The sequence below is a fragment of the Rhipicephalus microplus genome, chromosome 9 (genome assembly GCF_043290135.1).
Source record: "Rhipicephalus microplus isolate Deutch F79 chromosome 9, USDA_Rmic, whole genome shotgun sequence".
NCBI classification, from domain to species: domain Eukaryota; kingdom Metazoa; phylum Arthropoda; class Arachnida; order Ixodida; family Ixodidae; genus Rhipicephalus; species Rhipicephalus microplus.
The window spans coordinates 79608772-79634563 of record NC_134708.1 but is presented as its reverse complement, the minus strand read 5'-3'; the positions used below and the strand labels follow the sequence as shown (position 1 = coordinate 79634563).

The following is a 25792-nucleotide window of genomic DNA, read 5'->3' as shown; positions in this document are numbered from 1 at the left end:
GGGATTGTCAGAAACGTACATGGCCAGCATGTCAGTTAGGAGTGTGGTTTAGTCGCTCAGTGAGCCTCTTCCTTTGATGGTGGTATGCGGTAGCAATCTTGTGTTCAGAAGCTCAAAAGCGGAAAGGGCCATCGTCGACCTTTCACAATAAGTAACGGCCACGATCTGTTAGTAACTGTGGAAGGGTGCTGTGGTGTAGAGTAACATCGGGGAGTAGAAAGTCCACGACATCTGCTGCACAGCGGGTCGGCATTGCTTGTGCAATGGCGTATCTTGCTGCATAATCTGTCACAATGGCCTGCTTGCTTGCCTGCTTGCTTGCCTGCTTGCTTGCCTGCTTGCTTGCCTGCTTGCTTGCCTGCTTGCTTGCCTGCCTGCTTGCCTGCCTGCTTGCCTGCCTGCTTGCCTGCCTGCTTGCCTGCCTGCTTGCCTGCCTGCTTGCTTGCCTGCTTGCTTGCCTGCTTGCTTGCCTGCTTGCCTGCTTGCTTGCTTGCTTGCTTGCTTGCTTGCTTGCTTGCTTGCTTGCTTGCTTGCTCTTTTTTCGTGGCTCTCAACCACTAAGAGGATCGGCCAAGAAGCGGGCGGTTAATATAAGTCACTACCTTAGGATTATCCAGGCTAGGAAAATCGGATTACTTTGTTTTTACTTGATGGGATTATTTTAACACAATGTTAGAGCCTTTTCAAAACACTCGCTGGTTAACTGCGCCAAGCACACTTATTTGCTTGCCAGATCTTTTTTCGTGGCTCTTACCTACTAAGAGGGATCGGCCAAGAAGCGGGTGGTTAATATAAGTCACTACCTTCAGATTATCCAGGCTAGGGAAATAGGATTATTTTGTTTTGACTTGGCGGGATTATTTTGACAAAATGTTAGAGCCTTTTCAAAACACTCTCTGCTTAACTGCTGCAAGCACACTTATTTGATACCCACTAAGGCATTAATAATAAATTTTCGGGTAGTAGGCCGGCATTTGCTATGCTATTTTTCGTCATTCTTCTGAGAAGCGTGGTATCCGCTAAACACTTGCAAGGAATTTGGTGCTAATTGTTCATGCAGTGGCTGATGACGATGAGGAATGAAGGCTGAAATAGGTATGCGCCACAGTTAATAGGGGAACAAGAACAACCTGTTGTAATGGGTAGGAGCATCGGATGGCTCACTCATTACGCTATTTGCATTGTGCGACGACTCTGTTCTATCGCTGTTTTAAAACACTTTATAAGTCGAATTAACGCTATTGCTTTCCCGACATCAAGCCTGCCTAAGGCAATTTTGCGAACAATTCACACAAGCACCAGCGAAGCTCGGTGATAGAATACTGTGCTGGCACCCAACGGAATCGGGTTTCGAGCCTTACTGTGTCTTTGGGGCTACTTTTTTTCTAATTTTGGGCTATCTGGTTAAGGACATCGGTGCTGGCGGACAACTACGCGTTACCAGAGTTGTTATCTCATAGAAGGTTCCGCTGTAAATGTTTAGGAATAATTTGTACCAATGAGTGCCAGTACAGTGCACTCTTGATGAGCTTGTTCATTGCCCAGGTGGTATCAAACAGCGGAAATATCACTTCCCAGCAGCCACTGGAGCTCAAAGATGAACATCCTGAAAATGGTAAAGTAAAAATGGCGGCCACCTCTGCATAGCTTTCTGTGCGTCTTTGTGCATGAAAGAGCATGACGTGTGCGAGTGTTTGTGACTGCAAATTATGCCGAGTCTTACGTAGTTGGCAACAACATAGTGAAAGTTCGTTCTCGGTGGAAAGAATTGCTTTCAGCTACACACACTCTTCAGCATTCGTTGAAGAAGAAAGAGATGTTTTCTTTAATCCGAAAAGGCAGTACTGCAAGTCGGCCTTATCGGAAACCGTTTGTCCAATGAGGAGTCATTTTCCCCAGATCATGCCGTGGGAAGGCGTTTTAAGCTAATGCTCTTTCAAAAATATAAGTTTGTTATTCATTAAGCTCATAATTATTTTGCTTCTGTTTGTCTCCGTCTTTCTGCACGAAATTGTCAAGATTTAAAAACGTGCTGCATACTCAGTAGGCAGCTACCCTGCATAAGTCAGCTTTCCTCAAGTACATGATGCTAAAAATCAGTGCCTTAGCTAAGCACATACAATAAAAGGTAGGGTGCTCATTTTTTTATCCAAATGAGCACATTAAACCAATACAACATGAATAAGACACAAGGGCCAGCCCATATGTTCAGGTGCCTTCTTCATTTTGTCGCAGTATGCTTAGCACATTTTTTATCGAAAATGAATTCAAGCTATCCTTTTCGTCTTGCTAAAGGTAATGTGGTTGTTAAAATGAGCACACAGTAAGTACAAGACAAACAAAATTTCCTGCTTCACTCGGGCGGGGAAAGGCTGACAATCGCGTACTGACAATATGTGATCGGTGCTGTCTGAACAACTCTGAAATATTTCCTATTCTATGAGGGTGTGAATTATATTTAGGGCATGAATGAACGTTCGTTAATGATTTTAATATTGTCTTATTGGTATGCATTTCTTGGAAACTTGTGGGGACATGAAAATGCAACATAGCTGTTTGTGGCTCTTCGATGAAACACCATTCTAGCAGTTGTTGCTTTCCCCACTTCCCAAATTATTACCAAAGTTGAACCATTCTGGCTTGTCATATGTAAGAGACATGCATGCGTTGCGGAACATGGGAGAGGCCTTTGTCCTGCAGTGAACGTAGCCAGGCTGGTGATGACGGTGATGATGCAAGAGACATATGACACAAGGAGAAAAGATGACGGGTGCACTAACTGGTAAGAATACGTGTAAAGAAAAAATGTGAAATATTGAGGCACATGACACAAGCTGTGATTCATGAAAGATTTACAAAAAGTTGGCAATATCTGCATGGATTGTGGAAAATGGTTGTACGAGCAAAAATGTGAACTTATGTTTCAAATTGAAAAACAACGAAGACTTTGTCGAGGAACGTATGGCGGAAAAAATGCTTATTGTGTTTCGAAAATCTGATTCGTAGACCTTCCTTTTGATATGTAAGCCAAATGTGGCATCAAAATAACAAACAATACTCTGAAAACACAGTTTCTCAATCACATCACTCTGACAATATCACGTGAAGTTACGAAGGCTCCCATTCGCCAAAAACAAGTTTACCTCAAAATATTTTTGGTATTCACTGTTTACAACAAATTACGGGAGGAAATGTTTAATACATTTCCGGTCTATGAAAAATGTCTAGAACGTGTACATTGTACAAATCATTTGTGGCTAAATTGTGCATGCTTTGCCACTTAGAACAGGTTCTTCCCATTTATTTTCATTCAGGCTTTAAGGTCTGTTACTTGCCTGTATACGAGGAATACATAATAGGTCCAAAAGAAAAGAAATTATATATTTATCTTGGAACATTTTGATACCATACGAAAGATAAAAGTGTGGCGCAGTGCGAAACAGGGACTAGAGAAAAGAAGAACAATACAAGCGTCCCACATCCACCTTTCATAATGAACCGCTACCGACTAGCCCGAATGGCTGTTTTGCGACAATACAATGGGATACCTGTTCCTCATTCTTCTTAAATTTTGAACAGAAAAGAACGCAGGGAGCACGGACATTGTATAATAGTTGAATCGCTATAGCTTAGGAGTGGCAGTCTTTTACTGCAGTTTGTTCACTGAGTCATATTTTTCCACGTTATGCTCGGCCAGGAGGCTTTCTGGCACGCAGCGAAGCCAGCTGGAACACCACAGTTTTTCTGCAAGGATCATATACAGAGTAAGTGACCTCTTGCTAGATGGTTTCTTTGTGATAAGAAATATAACACTGATGCCTGTCCGTTCATAACACAAAGAGCGACAAGTAATTACGAACTGTGACTGTTTTAAAAGTTTAGTCACAAACATTCCCTCGCAATGTTCTGTCGGCTGTGAATTAAGAAAATTTAATAACCGTAACGGACAAAGTTCAGACTAAAATTAAGTTCTTATGCGTGGCTATGCGTGCAACACTGCTTAATAAATTGTAATATTATGCTTTGACTTGAAACAGATACTAATATTGACCTAAATATAGTATATAGAATCTGGTTGATATGTACTCGAAAAAAAAAACACATGATCAAAGAAACGTACGATCGGAATTCAGTGAAAGTTGAGGCTGACAAACCTATAATAAAGGGCAAGAGCAAAAAAGATCCATTTAAGAAAAAAAAAATGAAGGCGTACAGACACTCTTCTATTTTCGAACTTCTGGCAGCTCGCTGCGGCCAGAGGTCAGAGAGCTAATTTATGTCCTGACAGAAAACAATATCGGGATCACGTGTAAAATGGCGAGACAACCCAGATATTGCAGAATTGAATGCTGAGACAACGTAAATATAAAGAACTGCTGTCGCCGTGGCAGCAAACAAAACATCACGCCGAGTGCGCATTGGTTCTTTCACCCTTGCCATTTCGAGATGTGGGGTGACGTTGACCGAAGAGCGCAAATGGTGTAAGTGCGAAGGTTGCGGAGTGAAGGAAGGAAAAACATTTGTCACACAGAAAATATATATCTTTCAAAGGGGCCCTACACTTTTCTAAGTCACCCGAAAAATCCCGTCAGTAACGGCCGTAGTTCGATGGTGAAAGCCGACTCGACAGCCGCATTCCCATTCGACCGTAGCAAACATATTCGAATTTCATCAAGTTCGAGCGAAGTTGCAAATGTTTGTCATGGGCTGTAATTGGTTCCTTTAGAGCACACTCACAGTGAGAAGTGAAGTGAAAACGAAAACGCCAGAGTGGCAGAAAAACCACAATTGCATGCGCCGAAAATGTTCATATTCGTTCTGTACCTGACGCCGCAACTGCCGCCGCTACCTTGAGAAATAATTCGATTTTGCGTCCTTTCTGAGCACTACATTTCTTACCGAATTCTAGTTATTCACGCAAAGTAGTGAAAGAAAGAGTACGCACCTTTTGAAACGCTGTTTCTGGAGATAAGCCAGCAGAAACGACACGAGCGAGCGCATCGGCACCGGCGGATTCAGCTGGCTGCACGCGAGACACGTTGGGGCGTGCCGACTCGCTGTGGCTGAACCACCTAATTCCAGTGATTTTGGCGATCGTAATTCGAAGCATTCAAACCAGGCTCTCGATGAACGCCTTCTCGTTGAGGCCGTCAAGCGTCATCGTGCTGCACGGGCAGTTTGCGATTTGGACCGATGCCAGTCACCGCAGACGCCTTCGCCGCCATGCTGATTATGTGAACGGCTGGTTAGGTCACGTTGTTTGGTCTAGCGCAGCCACGGTCGTGAGTGCAGCCAACGCTGTGAAGCGAAAACCAGATCCGGTTCCGCGTGGCGGGAAATCGGCCTGATACGATTTCCCGCCACGCGGAAGCGGATTTAAACTCTTGTACTCACGGCCCCAAAATGAGCGTCGTAACCACTCGGCTACCAAGGCGCGGTAGCTGAGCAAGCCTATGTGGGAACCATATGTTTCTGTTGGCTAGGAAACAAAAAAGGTATATATAAAAAATAATAAATATCGACGAAAACAGTGAGAAAGATAAATAAATCAGACCATAGCTATGTATAGTTTTGCATAGCAAAGAGGTTTGGTGGCCGGGCTAACTGACTACTACTGCGAGTTGTCTCCCAGCTTAAAGCGGGGGAAAACACCGCCCTGTAAGCCCATTGGGGTTACAGTGGGACACCAACCATAAAACTGGGACATGTACCACCTGAATTGGTACGTCTGGTCACTTTATACATGCAGCCATTGTTAAATGCTGGAGTCTTCTCAAAGGGGGTGGTGGCGAGGGTTTCTATTGCAACGAACGCAATGAATTTCATTCTCTACGAGTGCCCTGGTTCCTCTGCATTCTAAGCGGACACAATTACCTGTAATCATGTTTTGTAGACGCCCCAAGTCTAACCGTAGCTAGCGTCCATTCAGGTAACATTTTGTATTTGCGATGACGCGTAGAAGCTACATATGAGTCAAGCCTTATTCTCGTATTCACAATAGCTCTTCGACTCGACTTTCACCCTTCACTTGTCAGAGTTTAGTACCGCACCGCTGCTCGGCTGAAAATAACACTGGGCTACTCAAGAACCACAACAGATTACCACTAATAGGCAGTGGCTTGCCTTGCCTAGAGACGGCGCTGCCATCGGCTTTCTCAAGTGAAGGTGAAGCGTTGAGTGAAGGAACGTTCTTGAATACAGGGGTTAGCCACTATCTCTGCATGCGAGTACACATTTTTATGCGGTGACGTTGAATGAGAACCAAGCCTTCTTGCTGAAGTTGTCGCAACAGTGTTCCGGTTGTCTTGCTTTTGTTAGGAGCCGAATCATGTGAATTTCTGGTCATAATGTGCTCCTAAACAGCTCATTTCACTTTGTGTACACAACTTATTCCATGCAACTAAATTCTAAATTGTAGAGTTCTTAACTGCGGCTGGCCAGAAGACTAACTCTTCAGAGAAGAGACCAAGACACAAAAGGAAGCGTTTCCGCTCTGCGTGGCTCAGCCGTGACTGCCCATCAACGCCTCTCGAGCACGAGCTGCCAACGCACTCGTAATTACCATTGTCCTCTTTTGTGGTCGAAACGGTCGCAGCCATCGAGTGCTCCCACACTCTGGTGAAAGTTGTGAGAGCAGGTGCTACGGCAGCAACTGGCCTTGACCACGATGAGCCGGTCGTGGTACGCACAACCACATGATGATGACAGCGCTCTCCACCCACAACTCTTCGTAGGACCCTATGGGCTGGAGTACGTCATAACAGCTGAATAGCGCAGCCTGGAAGAAGAGGCACACCGGACTCTCTCAGGTTGACCACCATGGTCGTCAGCGAGAGCGTGATGGAATGCTGATGCTCCCATGGTGCGGTGCCGATTCCACCGTGTTAGCGGGGTTGGAGTAGTCGAGGTAGTCCTTCAAGTACTGGCACTGTTTCGTGGCAGCGTCGTCGCAGTATATGTATTGCGCTGTCACGTTTCGTCATTGTAACCTATCAGACCATTCATATGTGGCTGGCGGCTACTCCTCCGCGTCGTTGGACGCTGGTAAACTCGCACTTACACGAGCACATTGCCTGATTGCCTGTGCCTTCTATGCTCACTTCACAAAAACTGACATTGGCAGCGTTGACCCGATGACTTCAAAGAATAGGTGTTATGGTCCCTGCAGGAATCGGACCCAACCATTCTACACGACAATGAAACAACGCTAGGTCGTGGAACCCAAAACAACGCTAGGTCGTGGAACTGTTTTGAGGAAACCCATATGAAGCTTTAGGGCGCGTTCAAACTTGAGCAGTGAAGTGAAGATAAAAACACCAGAGTGCCTGGTGACCACGGGCACGTGCGCGTGCGCGTGGCGCATGGCTGGACTCTTAGGCTAGAACGAGGTTTTGAAATAAGCCTGTGTTCACGTAACCCAGCTTCTGCCTTCTCGCATTCCTGACGACTTCAACGTGGTGTCAGAAGAAGAGGTGCAAACAGTGGACCTCGGCCTCTAGTCGTCGTCCTTCCGAAGGATGCCGCATGCAAAGAAGCGCCGATCATGGCGTCATTCTTTATTCAACCACCGGACGCCTTCAGTTTTTCGTCGCCGAACGAGTGGCCGAAGTGTAAACAGCGTTTTGAACGTTTCTGAACCTTTTCATGCTTGTGCGTGAAGCCCGAGCAACATCAAGTAGACGCCCTGCACTACACTAGGGGGGAGCAAGCCGAGAAAATCTTCGTTTTATCCGAAGAGAACTCCAAGAAATTCGACGCCACCGTGGAGCAGTTTGACAAGTATTTTATTCCGTGACGCAACGTAATCTTCGAACCAGCCAGATTCAACACCATGTTGCAACAAGATGGTGAGTTGGCCAAATATTGCGTCACTGCGCTTCACACGCTTTGGAAAGATTGCGAGTTCGGTGCTCTTCGAGCCGAGTTCGTGCGCGACCCCCTCGTGGTTAAGACAAAAGACAAGCAGCTATCCGCCAGGTTACAGCTCGTCTCAGAGCTCACACTACAAAAGGCTCTAGATTCCGTTCGCCAGATCGAAAGTATCCGTCAGCAACAAGCGGAGCTCATCCAGGAAGTTCCATCTTTGAACAAAGTTGCATCCACTGCGCAGACCAGTCAACATGCTTCAATGCTAGACAAAAGCGGCAGTTATCTACATGGGGCAAGCAAGTAATATTCACCCCCGGTAAAAACAGACAGCAGAAATCGTGCCGTTGGTGTGGTCAAAAGCGTCACTGTCGTACTCTCTGCCCAGCGCGCTCGGAAGTCTGCACGAATTGCCGGAAGAAAGGTCGTTATGCCTTCGTAGGCATGTCGCGATGTCTAGATTGTGTCGAAACCAAGCACGTAACTTTATAAGCAGAATTTCTTGGAGGAGTTAAGATGACGGATGCTGGAAACTGGGAAGCAACAGTCTTGGTTCAAGGCCAGCCAGTATACTTCAAAAATGACACTGGTGCCGATGAAATGGTCCTCCCGACGCACGTATTCCAGGCGCTCAAGGACAGACTACTTCTATCAGCTCCTCCTTGTCAGCTACATGGCCCAGATGGAAAGCTTCTTCCAGCAGCAGAAGTGGCACAATTCCAGCTCATCTACCGCAACCATAAGACTGCTCAGGATATGTACGTCCTGGATCAGATCTGCACTCCGTTGCCATGCAAGCCAGCCATCAAAAAGCTACAGATGCTGACCTTCGTAAACACCATTACTGACAAAGTGAAACCAAAAGAAGAATTTCCAGCGGTGTTCCAAGGACTCGGCAAGCTGCTCGAATAACACAGGATTCAGCTTCAACCAGGAGCAAAAGCTTTCGCAATCAGCTCCTCGAGGCGCATCCCACCTCTACTGGAAATGAAGACAAAGTTGGAACTTCAAAGGATGCAAAAGCTCGGTGTCATATCACCTGTTGATGAGCCGACCGAGTGGTGTGCACCAATGGTATTCGTCCCAGTGCCCTCCGGAGACGTGAGCATATGCGTTGACTTTACAGAGCTCAACCGCCACGCTCTCAAAAAATAGCATCCTGTTCCTTCCGTGGAGCAAACTCTCGGACTTCTTCATGTAGCTAAGGTGTTCTTCAAACTCGATGCCAACTCTGAATCTTGGCAAATTCCACTTTGTGATGAATCAAGGAAACTCACCACCTTCATCTCACCGTTTGGGCGCTTCTACTTCAACCGACTACCATTTGGCATTGCGTCAGCTCCTGGACACTTCCAGAAGCAGATGGCGTACACATTACAAGGCATCAGTCGAGTTGCCTGTATCATGGACGACATCCTCATCTGCGGTTTCAACCGCCGAAAGCACAATGAGACACTCTGAAACGTGCTGCAGGCACTTGCAAGGGCTGTAGCGAAACTGAACGACAGCAAGTGCGTGTTTAAGGTTCAGTGCCTTACATTCCTAGAATACTGGCTTGATGAAGACGGAATAAGACTCGACAAAAAGAAGGTTGAAGCCATAATGAAAATGGAGAGTCCCAAAAACAGGACCGAGCTGCAAAGAGTTCTCGGAATGGCGACATACCTCGCAAGATTCGTTCCCAATCTCTCTGATATTCTGCAGCCACTCGCACTCCTGTTGTCAAAAAAGCAAAAATTATTTGGGGTTCTCCACAAGAGCAGGCATTCAACTGGTGGAAGTCGCTCCTTGGAGTCTACGACCAATCAAAAGAAACAGTCGTCACCGCCGACGCATCATCATTCAGACTGGGAGAATTAATCTGGCAAAAGCAAACCAGTGGCAAGTTTTCTGTCATTGCTTACGCCTCGAGGTTACTCTCAGAAAACGAGAAGCGCTACGTTCAGATTGAAAAAGAGGCTCTTGCTTTAGTCTGGGTATGCGATGAATTTAGAGATTACATTGTTGGCAAGCTGTTCAATCTAGAAACGGATCACAAACCGTTGGTTCCAATCTTCCCTTCGAAAAGTCTTGATGACGTGACGCCTATAATACAGCGGCTAAAGATGAGAATGATGCGATATTAATATGAGGTTGCATACGTAACAGGCAAGGAACTTCTAGCCGCAGATGCACTTTCGAGAGCGCCTCTGCGATACACGGGACCCAGCAAGCTCGAAGAAAGCGTTGAAGTTTTCCAGTGCTCTATGACAACCTCTATTCCGATAAAGCAACATTGTTTACAATGATTAAAGGCATCTCAACAAGCAGACCCTATCTGCACACAGCTTTGTCTGCCATGCGAGAAAGAATGGCCCTCTAGGAAAGACTTGGGACTTAACCTAAAACCATTCTACGATCACCAACACTATCTCACTATCGAGAATGATTTACTCCTCTACGCATCGCGAGTTGTTGTCCCCAACTCATGACGAAAAGAAATCCTATGATTCTTGCACAAAAGACAATTTGGCATAACAAAGTCATTAGGTCGAGCCAGAGACTGTGCCTGGTGGCCCACCATAGAATCTGACGTCTCGTCCCTGGTGAAGCGATGTCAGCAATGGATCGAAACAAGAGTTAACAGGGAAATACCACTAATAAGCTCTGACTTCCCTGACAGGTATTGGTAACGCATTGCGATGCATTTTCTTCACTTCAAGAACCAGTGGTGGTTGATAGCTACCGACTTTTATTCAAGATACCCTGAATTAGTTCGACTTCATAACCTCACTTCCGCAGCTGTTTTCAACCACTGCCGGTAAATTTTTGCACGCCACGGAAATCCCGAGAGAGTGGTTTTGCGACAATGGCCTGCAGTATTCGTCGACCGACTTTTCACTATGCGCCCAAGAGTATGCTTTCAAGAAAATTACATCCAGCCCTCACTATCCTCAGAGTAATGGGCTTGCAGAGGCTGCAGTGAAAATCATCAAGACATTTATGAGGAAGACCAAGGACCCTTACCTGACACTTCTAGCGCACAGGTCGGCTGCTTTGAAGAATGAATATAGCCCTGCCGAACTGTTCATAGATCGTCGACTGATATCCAGGCTTCGTCTATGTTCCACCAAGCTGACACCCCGATTGCGAGACCAAGACAGCGTTCGGAATTTTGCGCAAAGATACAGACAATGTCAAAGGAAAGACTTCGTCAGACGTCACGGATTCCGCGACTTGCCGAAACTTTTTTATGGAGATGCCGTGTGGGTGACAGGCCTCAAGAGTAAAGGACAGTACAAGCCCCAGCCGATGAGCCTCGATCATATTGGGTCAGCACCGACACTGATGCTGTGCGTAGAAACCGGACGGAGCTAGTCCCATATTCCCAAAGTCATAACAACGCAGATAGTGCCCATACCAGTGATTGTGCTATAGACACTCGCTCACGTTGCCAGGACACTTCCCACGGGCATACCAGAAGTGGCAGGTGCGTGAAGCCGCCTGCTGCAGGGAACGTCGCTCAATTGCATTGGGAGATGGGGTCGATGCTGCCATGTAGGACAGGACAGGCGAAGCTGTTGATCGCGTGCGCTCGAGGTGCGCGTGGCGCGTGGCAGGACTCCTAGGCTAGAACGTGGTTTTCGAATAAACCTCTGTCCACGTAACAAAGCCTCCTGCCTTCTCGCTCATCCCTGACGGCTTCAAAAGAGTAGGCCGTAACAGCTGAATCGCGCAGCCTGGAAGAGGCGCACACGACTGTTTTAGGTTGGCCACCACGGCCCTCAGCGAGAGCATGAGGGAATGCTGGTGCTCCCATGGTACGGTACTGATTCCACCGTGCTTGCGGGGTTGGAGTAGTCGAGGTAGTCTTTCAAGTACTGACGCTGTTTCGTGGCAGCGTCGTCAAATTATATGGATTTCTCTGTCACATTTCGTCATTGTAACCACTCAGACCATTCACATGTAGCTGGCAGCAACTCCTCCGCGTCGTTGGACGCTGGCAAACTCGGCAATTGCACGAACGCATTGCCTGATTGCCTGTGTCTCCGGCGCTCACTTCACAAGTTGGCGCCATGTTCATTTCATACTGATCCTCGATGTAGCTTTGATCCTCCTCTTCGTTGTTGTTGAATCACTTGTGTCGGTTCAATTATGGTCCAAAGCAATGTCTCCGATGGAGATGGTCCTTTGCACGGTCTTAGCACTGTGTTTCCGGACTTCTCATCTGGTTGCCTCTTCACTGTCCTCGGCTTTGTCGTTCTTGATGTCCGAATATTCTGCGACGGCTTTCTCGTTCTCGGCACCCGCGGCACCATTTTTATTTGGTGAAATGCGAAGCATTTCTTTGCTTGCTGCGGACAGTTCGGGTGTTTCGTATCTATTAATCTATCTTTCTATCCGCTCATGTTCGTGTGCTCTCATAATCACCTCCTTAACTCGAGGTAGACTGAAGTTAGTATGCTAGGATAAGCGGTTTTGGCAATGACTGTCGGGGGACGACATGAACAATGCTAAACTGCCATCACACATGACGTTATACCCTTTCCTCCAGACACGTGTGAGACATACAGACATACCCATATATCATGGTCTGTGGTACGCGGGTATGCGTCACAGGTGTTCAACAGTTTCCAACTACCGAGAAAAAGTGAGAACATACATAGGAAATGTAAATGCGAGAGCGTTAACAAAAACTGACATTGGCAGCGTTGACCCGATGATTTCAAAGAATAGATTATATGGTTCCTGCAGGAATCGGATCCAACCATTCTGTATGACAATGAAATATTCTACAACGCTAGGTCTAGAAACTGCTTTGCAAAAAACCCTATGAAGTTTCAGGGGCGTTCACACTTGAGCAGTTCACACTTGAGAAGTGAAAATAAAAACGCCGGAGTGCCTGGAAAACGGCAACCACGCCCATTGAAGGTGTTCACATTCGTTCCGCCCCATCCCGCCTCCGCTACCTTGACAATTACTTGTTTTTGCCTGCTTTCTGAGAACCAAAGTTCGTACAGAATTCTAGTTGTTCACGCAAAGTACTCACAATAAACAGTTAGCACCTTTTCGAGTGTGCTCTTGATCAGCCATGCATGCCGATTGCTGCCTGATTTTGCAGCGGAACCATCGAAACAAGAGTGAACCTGTTTGAAAACGAGCTGCCCCAGTGCAAGGAGTTGCGTGTGGCTTTGTGGGAGGCAAAGAGCAGTGGTCTCGACCAGTTACTCCGATGTAACGAGGAAATCTTCTTTGTAGCGGAGAAGACAGTGGCCATTGCGGTAAGTAGCAGCAGGAAACGGAGCGGTGCTTGTTCACATGCACCATCGGTGTTTCAAAATAAGAAGGCAACAACAATGTATTGTAATTTTTCGCATATAAGCCACATACCCAAACGAAAAAATGTGGTTCAAAAGTAGAGGTGCGGGTTAAATGTGGTGGTCAGTTTATGTTTTTGTTTCTATTTGAAGAAGCGATGCTAAGGGCGCACGCTATATGAAAGGGCGGGTTATATGCGAAAGAATAAGTCAGTTATCGTCCACAACTTGAACGTAGTTTATATTGCATACAAAACCCGGATTTTTAGAGAAAATACTAACAACCACCTGTTTGTAGCGTGAAGTCTAGAATAAATCGGTACAGCTTCCTCGAGCTTAAGATAGCCTTCCTGGTATGGGTATTAAACCTGGTACGTTTGCCTTTCTCAGGCAGTCACTCTACCTGTTGAGGTTGCCAGGATGCTAGTTCCCTGGAAGCGACCGAGGCCCTCGCAACCTGAACCTCTTCGCCACCTGGAAAGAAAAGAACAAAAAATAAGGCCTGCCCAGTGTCCTTATTGTCCTGGTAGCCAGAAAAAGTGTATGCTTTCTGTTCACTGTTGGCCCTAATTGTGGCTTACCTGACATACCCTATATAGATAGATGTCCCCCCTTGAGGCAATGGTGACCAACTCTCCAGATGTGATCCCACTCATCTGCTTCGTGCGAGTAACCGCCACAATGACGTCAGCGTTCGGCCGCTTATGTGGGCTAGCTTTATTTCCAGAACATTTCCCAATAAACTGTTGCTGTTTGGTAGGTCGCGGGTTGTGTGTGTTTAATGCCACACATTTTAACCACGCATTATATGTACAATGTGATCCGGCACCATGTGTTTTTGCAGGGTGCCCAAATGGAAACTCCCCGCCAGGCAGTGTATATATATGAGCCCTAGTACAGCATAGACCACTTATGACGTAATTCGCGGCAGTCATGGTTATCCGAACTCAAGTGAAACATTGTTTACACGAATCTCACGAGGTCATCAAAAGTATTCGCACCATCCTAAATTCCTATCACCCAAAAACCTGGACAATTATTATATGCGACAAAACAAAGATGGCCCACGCTTTCATTTATCGTTTCTCGGGACCACAGCAACGCCATAATAGTCCTGAATGATTAAAAACAAACTATTTAAGCATGAACAATTGTACTTGTATATATACTGTGGGTTCGTGCGTGTGTATTTAATGAATCTATGACGTTGTGACCCATGACCGCGTGTAGCCCATTACTAATCTTCACACACTTTTTGGAAAAACAGTAAGTTACTGCCAAGAAAGTGACTTAATGAGCGCTTGCACGTGCTTGATGAAGGCTAGAATATTTAGAGACACTCTCATTAGCACATATTTTTCTTATCGGAGTGATCTCACGGATGATTTTAAGGAAATTTACATCAGTAACAATCGGGAGGTCTACAATGTGGCAGTCTTCCTTACAAACTGGGGAGTCGGCAGGTGTGCGCGTCCCTAACAATGGCTCGGACTATTGTGATGCTGCAAGGCTCTAATACCACGATCTTCTTGCTCTTTCGCATTCCGTTCACCTTTCATCGCATGTCGAAGTTCGAGGACATAGTTTGCATTTACGTGAAAGGCACGTGTCATCATCATCATTATCATCATCCTGACTACGTCCACTGCAGGACAAAGGCCTCTCCCATGTTCCGTCAGTTAACCCGGTCCTGTGCTTGCTGCTGCCAATTTATACCCACAAACTTCTTAATCTCATCCACCCACCTAACATTCTGTCTTCCCTAACCCGCTTGCCTTCTCTAGGAATACAGTTACTCACCCTTAATGACCAGTGGTTGTGCTGTCTACGCGCTACATGCCCGGCCCATGTCCATTTTCTCTTCTTGATTTCAACTATGATATCCATAACCCCCGCTTGTTCTCTAATTCACTCTGCTCTCTTCTTGTCTCCTAAGGTTACACCTACCATTTTCTTTTCCATTGCTCGCTGCGTCGTCCTCAATTTAAGCTGAACCCTGTTTGTAAGTCTCCAGGTTTCTGCTGCGTAGCTATGTACCGGAAAGATGCCGCTGTTATATACCTTCCTCTTGAGAGATAGTGGCAGTCTATAGACGTGCCAGTATTTGAGAGTGCTTGCCAAATGTACTCCACGCTATTCTTATTCTTCTAGTTACTTCAGTCTCGTGGTTCGGCTCCGCAGTTATTACCTGCCCTAAGTAGACATGGTATTTTACTACTTGAAGTGCTCGAAGCGCTGCTCTCTTCTGAAGTTGCTGTGCGTTACTTTCGTTTTCTGCAGATTAATTTTAAGACCCATCTTTCTGCTCTTTTTGTCTAACTCCGTAATCACGAGTTGCGATTGGTCCCCTGAGTTACTTAGCAATGCAATGTCATCGGCGAAGCGCAGGTTACTAAGGTACTCTCATTAGTTCTTATCCCTAACTGTTCCCATTCTAGGCTTCTGAAAACCTCCTGTAAGCACGCGGTAAAAAGCATTGGGGAGATTGTGTCCCCCTGCCTTACACCCTTCTTGATAGGTATTCTGTTGCTTTCTTTATTAAGCAATATGGTAGCAGTTGATCCCCTGTAGATTTCTTGCAGGATGTTTATATATATTTCGACGCCCTGATTCCGCAGTGTCTGCATGACGAATATTTCTACTCAATCAAACAGTAGTTCCTGTTACGTCTACAGCATGCATACTCTCGATTCGATGATATACGCGAAATATCACATGCGATTTGTCTCCTGCACTTCTTTGCCCTGCAGCCGCCCATCCGTTCTTCTTTGTCTCGCATGAATATCGTGCACAATGAACCAATCAAACTTCTCTTTTTGTGTGTGTGTGTGTTTACAACTCCACAAGCGGCAACGTGCAGCCGAGAAGCGCGAAATCCTGTTAGGCTATAGCGCTTAGTGCTGATATTGTTCACGTGCATTCAAGAAAGAAGGGGCGAGGAGATCGCATCGTGCGTATGAAGGAGAGGAGAAAATTACTCCCTCGGCTTTAAATGTGGGCTGGCTCTTTAAGTGAATTTCACACTGGCATGACACTTCACTCCAAATGCCCTCTTTTGCAATTCGAGGTGCGTGCGTGATGCCAAAAGCACTGACACCCATGAATCGCCAATCGAGTGTTGGACACGCACACTCTTGCGTTGAAGATTGCCATGCCTTCTAAATGCAACTGAAATGGTTGGTAATTTGCTTGGCACCAAACCACAACTTTGATAGTCCACGGCCACTTGCGACAAGGCATCTATAGGACGTGTTAGGCCTGGCGTGCGGATTTCCACTTTGAATGTGATCGCGCGAGGCTAGGCCCTTGGCAATACGGAGATCATACAAGAGATTTCACTCACGCCTAAACCGACGGCAGCACTCGTGAAACACGTTCGGGAGACCAGCGTGGCAACTATCGTGAAAACGTCTTCTAAGCTGAAAATCCGCGTGGTGTTGCTCGGGAATTATTCTCACTCGTTCTAGTTGCACGTTCCGTATCTGTGCTCTACGATGACATACGCCCTATTTTAAATGCGAAGCATTTCTTAGCGAACTTCGGTGACTTTGAATTTATCTATCTATCTATCTTTCTATCTATCTATCTATCTATCTATCTATCTATCTTATCTGTCTGTCTGTCTGTCTGTCTGTCTGTGTCTACTTTTAGCTCTCCTGGCCGTTTCGATAATGGTATCGATACCGAAATTGGTATGGCATAACATGACTCTGTGATGAGCATAAGGAATTAAGCGTAACACGAAAGTCATGATGTGTATGTCATGAATGTCATGATTTACATTTCACGATCTTGCTGCTCTTGCGACTGTTTCGTTCAGATGACATGTTGCAAAACTGGTGTGGTATGACATGACTGCATGACGAACACGAGCGACAGAATCTTACATGATATTCATGACATGCGTGTCATGTAACAACATGAACACATGTCACACTCACGATGCGCTCGCGGTCGTTTCACTAGCTTCACATTTGCAAAATTTGTATTACGTCACATGAATGGGTGGCGAAGGTATGTGACTGGTGCAAACATGATAATCATGAAATGCGTGTCATGTAAGAAAATGACTACATGAAGCACTCAAAGCCTAGTACACTTCAACGTTACTTTCGCAGGCATCCATTTCGTCGCGTCATGCTGGCGATGCTACGCCAGGCGCCGATCTGGCTCCACGCCTGCGTTGCGTTGACGCATGCGCGTTCTAGCGCGCCCAGCGTCCCTCCGTCACGATGAGAGGCAGACGCAGTGCTGTCTGGGTAACGTCATTGGCGCGAAATGCAGCATGTCGCATTTTGTGCCGGTTGCCACCGGGCCGCGCCGGCGGGTGCTGGTCACGCCGGTCGTGCCTGGCGTCAGAGTGTAGGCACCTTGCAGTCGAGTTTTCCAGTGGGACTGCAGCACCAGAACGCAATGCCTATAGCGGAGAAAAAAACGCAATAATAGGTTGCGGTCAGTTAAAGGAACGCGATGGCCGCGTCTCCCTGCCGCGTGAGTGCGCAGATCGATGCAGGGACACACGGGAACGCGTGCGTGCCTGTGTTTTCTGCGAGCCCCTAAAGGCCAACGTCAGCAAACTTAGGATATAGTGCCAGCAACGCAGCTTCCTCTGGTCAGCGGACGGTGCCTATAGGGTGCTCACGTTTTGCTAGCATAGCGTCGCTACACCCCGCGTTTGCGCGCGTCAACGTTACGTCGGAGCATATACATGATGCTCTCGCGGCCGTTTCGCTAGCTCCACATATACCAACTTTGCTTCCACGTGACGTGAATAGACGACAAAGGTAAATAACACGTTCAGACATGATAATCATGATATGTGTGTCATTCAAAGCATGACAGCATGCTACGCTCAGGGTGCTCGCGGCCGTTTCACTTGTACCACATTGTTACGAAGCGCGCCTCCGACGACGTTACGAAAGGCACCCCGAATCTCACCACTGCAACCACTGTTTACGAAGGACGGCGACGCCAACACGGTCCCGAAGGTGCCACTGATTCGAACTCCGCCGGAAAGGTCACCAGCCGTTTGATAGCGTAGGTTTCTCAGCTCGCGACTGCTTCTGCGCAGAGCTGCTTCTGAGACGAGCGGACGAGACGACGGTGAGTTAAACAAGGTTTATGTACAGCATATATACAGAGGCGTTACAAATTCGGCACTGGAGCCGACAGTTTAGAGACGCGAAGAGCCGAGCTCTCTTCTTTGACACATAAGTCAAATGCTCGCGACGCGCCGCAGGGCTTTTTTTATATGCACCGGGGAACTCTTTGAGTAACCAAATGTCCAACCAGAAGCGCCGCTGGTCGTGAGATCAGAGTCCTCCAATGAGGTCGCCGCAGGGCCGCGTCATTGTCATCGAATCGGGAGCCGCTGCGCTGCACGTAGCTGCACCCAAGGACGAGTGACGTCGCCACGCATTGCGTCAGACTCGCCAGACAGGAAGGCGCCGATTGCTTAGACGGGCTCGCTGGCTGAGGTGACTCACTGTGCGTGCGCGGCAGAAAGGCACCGCCGCGTGATGACGCCGTTGAGTTGTTCGCGTCAGGCGGGCTCGCGTGCTGGCCTTGATACAGATTGCCTTTTTCAGAGGCATGGACGCTCGGTGTGGACTCGCAGGCATAACAACATATACCAAATTGGGTAATACGTGACGTGAATGGACGACGAATGTAAATGATAGGCACAAACACTATAATCATGATATGCATGTCATCTGAAACATGACTACATATGCTACGTTCATTGCGCGCTCGCAGCCGTTTTGCTGGCTCAACCGAAATGGGTATTACGTGACGTGAATAGTCGACGAAGGTAAATGACACGTTCAAAAATGATAATCATGGCATGCGTGTCACGTAAAACTTGATTACACGCTACACTCACAGCACGATCGTGGCGGTTTCGCTAGCTCCACATGTATCAAATTTGGTTTCAGGTAACGTGAATAGATGATGAGGGTAAATGACACGTCGAAACATGATAATTTTGACATGGAAGTCATGTATACGGCATAGTTTACCTCCGCCTCGTAACGTTGTGCTGATTTTAAAGTGACGTATCAAATTTCCTCATTCATGCCACGCATATCATCAATTCCCACTGTACGTGGGATCTGCCAATATTTTTTTTTTCCTTTGCTTTCATGAGAACTTTACGGAAGCCGAATTACAACTTGTCATTCTCCTGGGGGTGATTCACCAAAACCAGTATGTTTATACATGGAGTTCCAAGGGAGGGGAAAAGGGAGTATGAAAATTTTACATTATAGCCGACCCTGCATTGTAAGCGGTCGTGCTATGAATGACTTCAGCCTCAGTAGCATTTGCCCGTTACTCAGGTATTCACAGTTGTCTTTTTTTTCTTTTTCTTCGTTTTTTTTCTTGCAGAACCTCTCGGTGGTGGCGAAGTTCGAGCAATTACAGGCAGGGAACTACTGTGTTCGGGTAAGTTCTTTAAACAGGTTGTATGCCGGCCGGCACAAGTAGTGAAGGAAAGCAGACAAGTGCTGATCACTGGAAATGTTATCCCACACATAATCAAGAAATTACCACAAGTACTGCACATAACCAACAGGTGATGCTGCTACGTATGTTTTCTTGATACACCTGAAAAATACAGTACAGTAAAGTAAATAAATTACAGTACAGTAAAATACAGCGAAATACAGTACAGTAAAATAACGTACGACGAGAACCGTCAAGTGCCTTCACATACAGTAGAGGACCACAGTATGACTATTGGCCATGATGGTCTTATAACCAAACAGCATGCCTTAGTTCCATGGCTCCGCACCTCTTATTGGTCACCGTTTTGTGGTGGATTTGACAACGAAACTAGCAAGGCTGGCTTTGAATGGCTGTTGCCAATATGGCACCTCCGTTTAACAAATGGTGCTGTTTCTGTCGTCCGGCAGATTTTGTCTGAAAGCTGAAACTGAAGTCGTCCGGCAGATTTTGTCTGAAAACCGAAACTGCACATTTGAAACCTTTAAGCACCATGAGTGTAGTCGGTGGTATTTCTCGCATGGAAATGTTTATTGAACAAGTAAAACCTCCATTGCTTTCTACATGTGGTCAGCATGTTTCTTTTATAGGTATGCTAAAATCATGACTGCAGTCGTTAATATTGCTGCAGTAATAAAATGACAGTCTAGATTTGAGGCAGTAGCTGTGAAAGGTTAATACAGTTGGCGTACCCCAGTCCTTCAATATCTTTAGTCGTCATGAAGCTTCGCCATATCATTAAGGGAAGCTTTCTGCATTGCAAGTGGCACCCAGTCTGTGCTTCTGCGATAGAAGCAAATAAGAGACGGTTGGAGTACTGGTGGCAGAAAAGTAAAGATAAAGAACAGAGTTGTAAAATGAGATCATTCTGCCTTAAGCAGCAGAGAGATGGAATACTAATTTATAATTGTCTTTGTTATAATAACATCGATTTAATGAAAGTAGATAAAGCATTAGGCCAAGTTAACAAGAAACATTTCTTTTTGGTTGTTTTTTTCTTGCAAGCCTGGTGGAACACATGTCACCGCCCCGTTATTAAGGGGACGCCCATAGCATCCACCCATTCATTGCATCGGGCAGAAGGCAACGAAGGTGGCTGCCGGTGTAATTGCAAAGAAAAAAAAATTGTGCTACTCAGCTAACAGTTTTCACCACGTGTTCTGAGCCTGAATGTCGGAAAGGATGCAGCGAATGTACTTGCTCCGTACCAGGGCACTAGAGAAACTACAAAAAAAAAGTGCGGACGTTCTGTCTGCCTTGAGAGAGCGAACGGTCGGAAACGCGGGAGCGTGCCATACCATGGCAAGCAACGCGCGGTCTTATGTTGCATTTCTCTCTTCTGTGTGTGTCAGCGCAAAATATTTCAACACCTCCGACAACAAGAGAATCGGAAGTGTTAGTGTCATGTCCCAGCGGAATCTTCTGAAACTTTGAGCGGGTGATAGGCCGAGAATGCTTGGTGGCCTACCAATGTACTTGTCTAATGCCAAAAAAAAAGTCTGGAGTTTGTCCGCTCACCCCACGAAAACGTAAAATATGCACAAAAGGCATGTGTTGTGCATGTGTATAAGAGGAAACATCTGAATTAAACAAACAACTACTTGATTCTGAGTGTTGGTCTCAGAAGGTTTTAATTTGGCAAAGCTCTAAAGAATTCCTACCCTCGAGCAAAAGATGCCTCGTTCAGAGACACAAACCATATGTGTAATCATCACCTGATAAAGACTGACACGCTAACGAACATTGGAAACAATGAAAAATAATGGCAGCATATCCACGGGTTGAATGATGGAAAGGGGGGCGAAGCATTCGTCCGTCCATTGGTTGTTGCTTCCGTCCGTCCGTGCGTCCGTATGTGTGACTGCCCATGCTTCCACCCGCCCGTCCGTGCGTGCGTCTGTCCATGCGTCCGTCCCTGCGTTCGTCCATGCATCCGCCCCTGCGTCCGTCCATGCGTTCATCCGTCCATGAATCTGTCTGTGTGTCCGTTCGTCCACCTAGTCAACGGTCCAAGTACCACCATCTCGCATCTTTTAATCATATTGTCACGACGTCGAAACAGAGGTCTTGCGGCAGAAACTCAGACACCAGAAGCAGGCAGGTTCTTTTAACAGAACGCGCAAGAGAGTTCTTCTTTTTCAACCATTTCATTGTACTTCATGGCACATGCACAACTGTCATTGTCTTTCTTTTTGACAAGCACGTGACATTTGCCTCCCTCCGAAAGAGGCATCGTCCCGATGCGCAACCTAGGCGCTCTACCAGGCGTATGAAGTGGTCGCGTCAACTGGATAAATACGGTTTCATACGCACGACGTGTATGACTTCGGGTAAATGATTTTGACGCTTAGAACTACAGTCAGTGTCAGGAACAACTTCATAGTTCACGTCGTTCAAGCGTCGCGTGACGCTGTATGGGCCAAAGTATCGTCTTAGCAGTTTTTCCGACAGTCCACGTCGACGTATCGGAATCTAGACCCAGACCTTGTCGCCTGGTGTGTAGCTAATAAACTTGTGTCGGGGGTCGTACCGTTGTGCATCTTGATGCTGTTGATGACAGATGCGCACACGCCCGAGCTGTCTGGCTTCCTCGACGCGCTGAGTAAACTCTTCGGCGTCCACATGGATGTCGTCACACTCATGCGGCAACATGGCGTCCAACGTTGTCGTGACTTCGTGACCATAGATCAGACTGAACGGCGTCATTCTAGTGGTTTCTTGTCGAGCGGTATTATAGGCAAAGGTCACGTACGGCAATATCTGATCCCAGTTTTTATGCTCTGTGTCAACGTACATGCTGATCATGTCTGTGAGGGTCCTATTGAGGCGCTCTGTCAGTCCGTTTGTCTGCGGATGGTAAGCAGTTGTTCTCCGGTGAGCTGTACCGCTGAGTCTGAGAACCGACTCCAAAAGTTCTGCGGTGAAGGCAGGTCCTCTGTCTGTGATCACTGCTGTCGGAGCGCCATGCCGAAGGACGATGTTTTCGATGAAGAACTGAGCGGCCTCTGCTGCTGTGCCGCGCTGCATAGCTTTAGTCTGCGCATAATGGGAGAGGTAATCGGTGGCCACGATTATCCATCTGTTACCTGTTGTGGAAGTTGGAAAGGGGCCCAGGAAATCCATTCCAATCTGGGTGAACGGCTTCGCTGGTGCTAGGATTGGATGTAAAAGACCGGCTGGCTTGCTAGGAGGTGCTTTGCGTCTTTGGCAGTCGGTGCAAGTTCGCACATGATGGTTAACATCAGCGGGTAACTTTGGCCAGTAGTACTTGCATCGCCATCGGCACAATGTTCGGGTGTAGCCTAGATGACCAGAAGTTGCTTCATCATGGCACGCTTCCATAATTTCTTTTCGAAGAGAGGCAGGCACGACGAGCAAGTGCGGGTTGCCGGCTGGTGAGAAGTATCTTTTATAGAGAACATCGTTTCGCAAGCAAAAAGATGGCAGTCCTCTGGCAAATAACCGCGGCACATCCTTACGTCGTCCTTCTAAGTATTCAATGAGTGGTAACAGCTTGGGGTCACTGCGCTGCTCCTGTGCAATAGTGGCCGTGTTGACGACTCCCGAGAATGCCGCGTCGATGTTTTCGTCATCACGAGCGACAGTCTCCACTGGCGACCGTGAGAGACAGTCGGCGTCGGTGTGCCGCTTCCCAGATTTATAGACGATGGTCATGTCGAACTATTGAAGTCTTAGGCTCCAGCGTGCCAAACGGCCAGATGGATCTTTAAGGTTGGTGAGCCAGCACAAAAAGTGATGGTCGCTAACATCTTTGAAGGAGCGGCCGTACAAATATGGACGAAATTTGATGACCGCCCACACCACGGCGAGACACTCCTTCTCGGTAGTCGAGTAGTTTTCCTCCGTGCGAGGAGAGTTCTGCTGGCGTAGGCTATTACTTTTTCACAGCCGTCTTGCCACTGCACCAGAACGGCACCCAGACCTACATTGCTGGCGTCAGTGTGAAGTGCTGTAGGGGCTTCCTTGTCGAAGTGCGCGAGGACTGGAGGTGTTTGCAGGCGTTGTCGTAGTTCATTGAACGCCATTTGCTGTTGTTCACCCCAAAAGAAGGGGACGTCCTCACGTGTGAGTCGTGTCAATGGCGCCGCAATAGACGAAAAGTCCTCAATAAATCGCCGGTAATAGGCACACAACCCTAAAAAGCGTCTCACGGCCTTTTTGTCGCATTGTGTAGGAAATTGCGCTACGGCGTCTATTTTGGCCGGGTCAGGTCGAACACCCTCGTGACTGACGACGTGGCCTAGGAAGCTGAGTTCGTTAAAACCAAAATGACATTTTTCCGGTTTTAAAGTAAGGCCGGCAGAACGTATGGCTTGGAGGACGGTGAATAAACGGCTGAGATGTTCCTCAAATGTTGCTGAGAATACAATAACATCGTCGAGATAGACCAAGCATGTTTGCCACTTCAGGCCTGATAGTACGGTGTCCATGAGACGTTGAAAAGTGGCTGGCGCCAAGCACAACCCAAAAGGAAGCACCTTAAATTCGTATAAGCCGTCGGGCGTCACGAAGGCCGTTTTTTCACGATCTCTCTCGTCGACTTCTATCTGCCAGTAGCCGCTTTGGAGGTCCATTGAAGAGAAATAGCGCGCATGACGCAGCCGATCGAGTGAATCGTCTATGCGGGCAGTGAATAGACGTCTTTCTTCGTGACTTGGTTCAACTTGCGAAAATCAATACAGAAGCGCGAGCTGCCGTCTTTTTTCTTGACCAAAACCACGGGGGACGCCCAAGGACTTTCCGAAGGTTGTATGACGTCATCCGCGAGCATCTTGTGTACTTGCATCTGAATCTTCTCGCGCTCTTTCGGGGACACACGGTAGGGCTTTTGCCGAATCGGTCGCGTGTTGTCTTCAGTAATGATGCGGTGCTTGGTCAATGGTGTTTGCTGTACCTTTGACGTACGCGAAAAGCAGTCTTCGAATTGGTGTATAAGTTCAAGCAGGCGCTTCCTATCAGAGGGCGGTAGCGTAGAGCAGATGTCCACCGACAAAGTTGTCGAGGCGGGGACAGCCGCGTCATCTGGTTGCAAGGTAAAACAATCCCCGGCTTGGCCTATATCGTCGTAGTAGGCAAATGCGGTACCCTCCTGGATTTGACGGCGCTCGTTGCTGAAGTTTGTGAGCAGCAATTCTGCCTGTCCACCAGTAAGCGCCAGGACGCCCCTCGCGATGGAAATGCCTTGCGTGAACAAAAGAGTGACTATGTGCTCCGCTATCACATCTTTATAGCAAAGACACCCACTGGACACCGACACAAGGCAGCAGGATCTCGGTGGGAGTGTCACATCGTCGGCTATTCGCAAACGGCCGCGTGGTTCTTCACTGCTGTTGTCGGCATAAGGATGAGCGCAAAACGTCACCATACGTTGAGGGATGTTGATAACAGCACCATGATCTTGAAGAAAATCCATGCCGAAAATTAACTCTTTACAGCAGTCTGGCAACAGGACGAAAGTGGCCACGAAGCTAGAATCTCCGATGCGAAGTCTAGTGGTGCATTTACCCGTGGGTGTCATCAGCTGACCACCAGCACTCCTTATGTGCGGCCCTGTCCACGGTGTCTTGACCTTTTTGAGGCGGTCGGCGAGCTCTTGTCGCATGATTGAGAAGTCGGCGCCAGTGTCGACCAGTGCTGTAACGTGATGTCCGTCAATGAGAACGCTCAGATCGGCACGTACAACTTCTTCAGCATTATTATTCGTCGTCGTATTCATCGTCGTTGTCGTCATACCTGCTTGCGATTATTAGGGGAACTTTTCAGTGTGTCGACGATTGGCAACCTTGCCCCCCGAGGTCGCATCAGTTAGTTTCCCCGGCGCGGGCTAAGCGAACGGCCTCTGGTGACGTCCGCGTAGCTCTGAGGGAAGTCACGGTGACGCGCAGGTGATGGAGATCGCCAGCGACGCGGTGGGGTTGCTTGAGCAGGCGATAGTTGATCGGCATCGTGGGCACGACGGTCTTCGGAGCGGAAAGAAGCGGGACGAGAAAAGTTCTCGAACCCAGAATCACCGTGATGGCAATAGCGGGCAATGTTACCGGGTTCTCCGCAGCGGTAGCAAATAGGTCGACGGTCGGCCATGCGCCACAAGTCAGTTCGGCGAA

At 47.4% G+C, this 25792-nt stretch overlaps 1 protein-coding gene across 1 annotated transcript in view; it reads left to right on the top strand.

Annotated features, from left to right (window-relative positions):
• Window positions 1–25792, top strand: part of LOC142772303 (uncharacterized) — a 64863-nt gene that overhangs the window by 15318 nt on the left and 23753 nt on the right. Inside the window, exons 4-7 of the mRNA XM_075874504.1 lie at window positions 1546–1615; window positions 3698–3764; window positions 12968–13127; window positions 19551–19607. Coding sequence (XP_075730619.1) covers window positions 1546–1615; window positions 3698–3764; window positions 12968–13127; window positions 19551–19607 — 354 coding nt within the window. The remainder of the gene's footprint in view (window positions 1–1545; window positions 1616–3697; window positions 3765–12967; window positions 13128–19550; window positions 19608–25792) is intronic.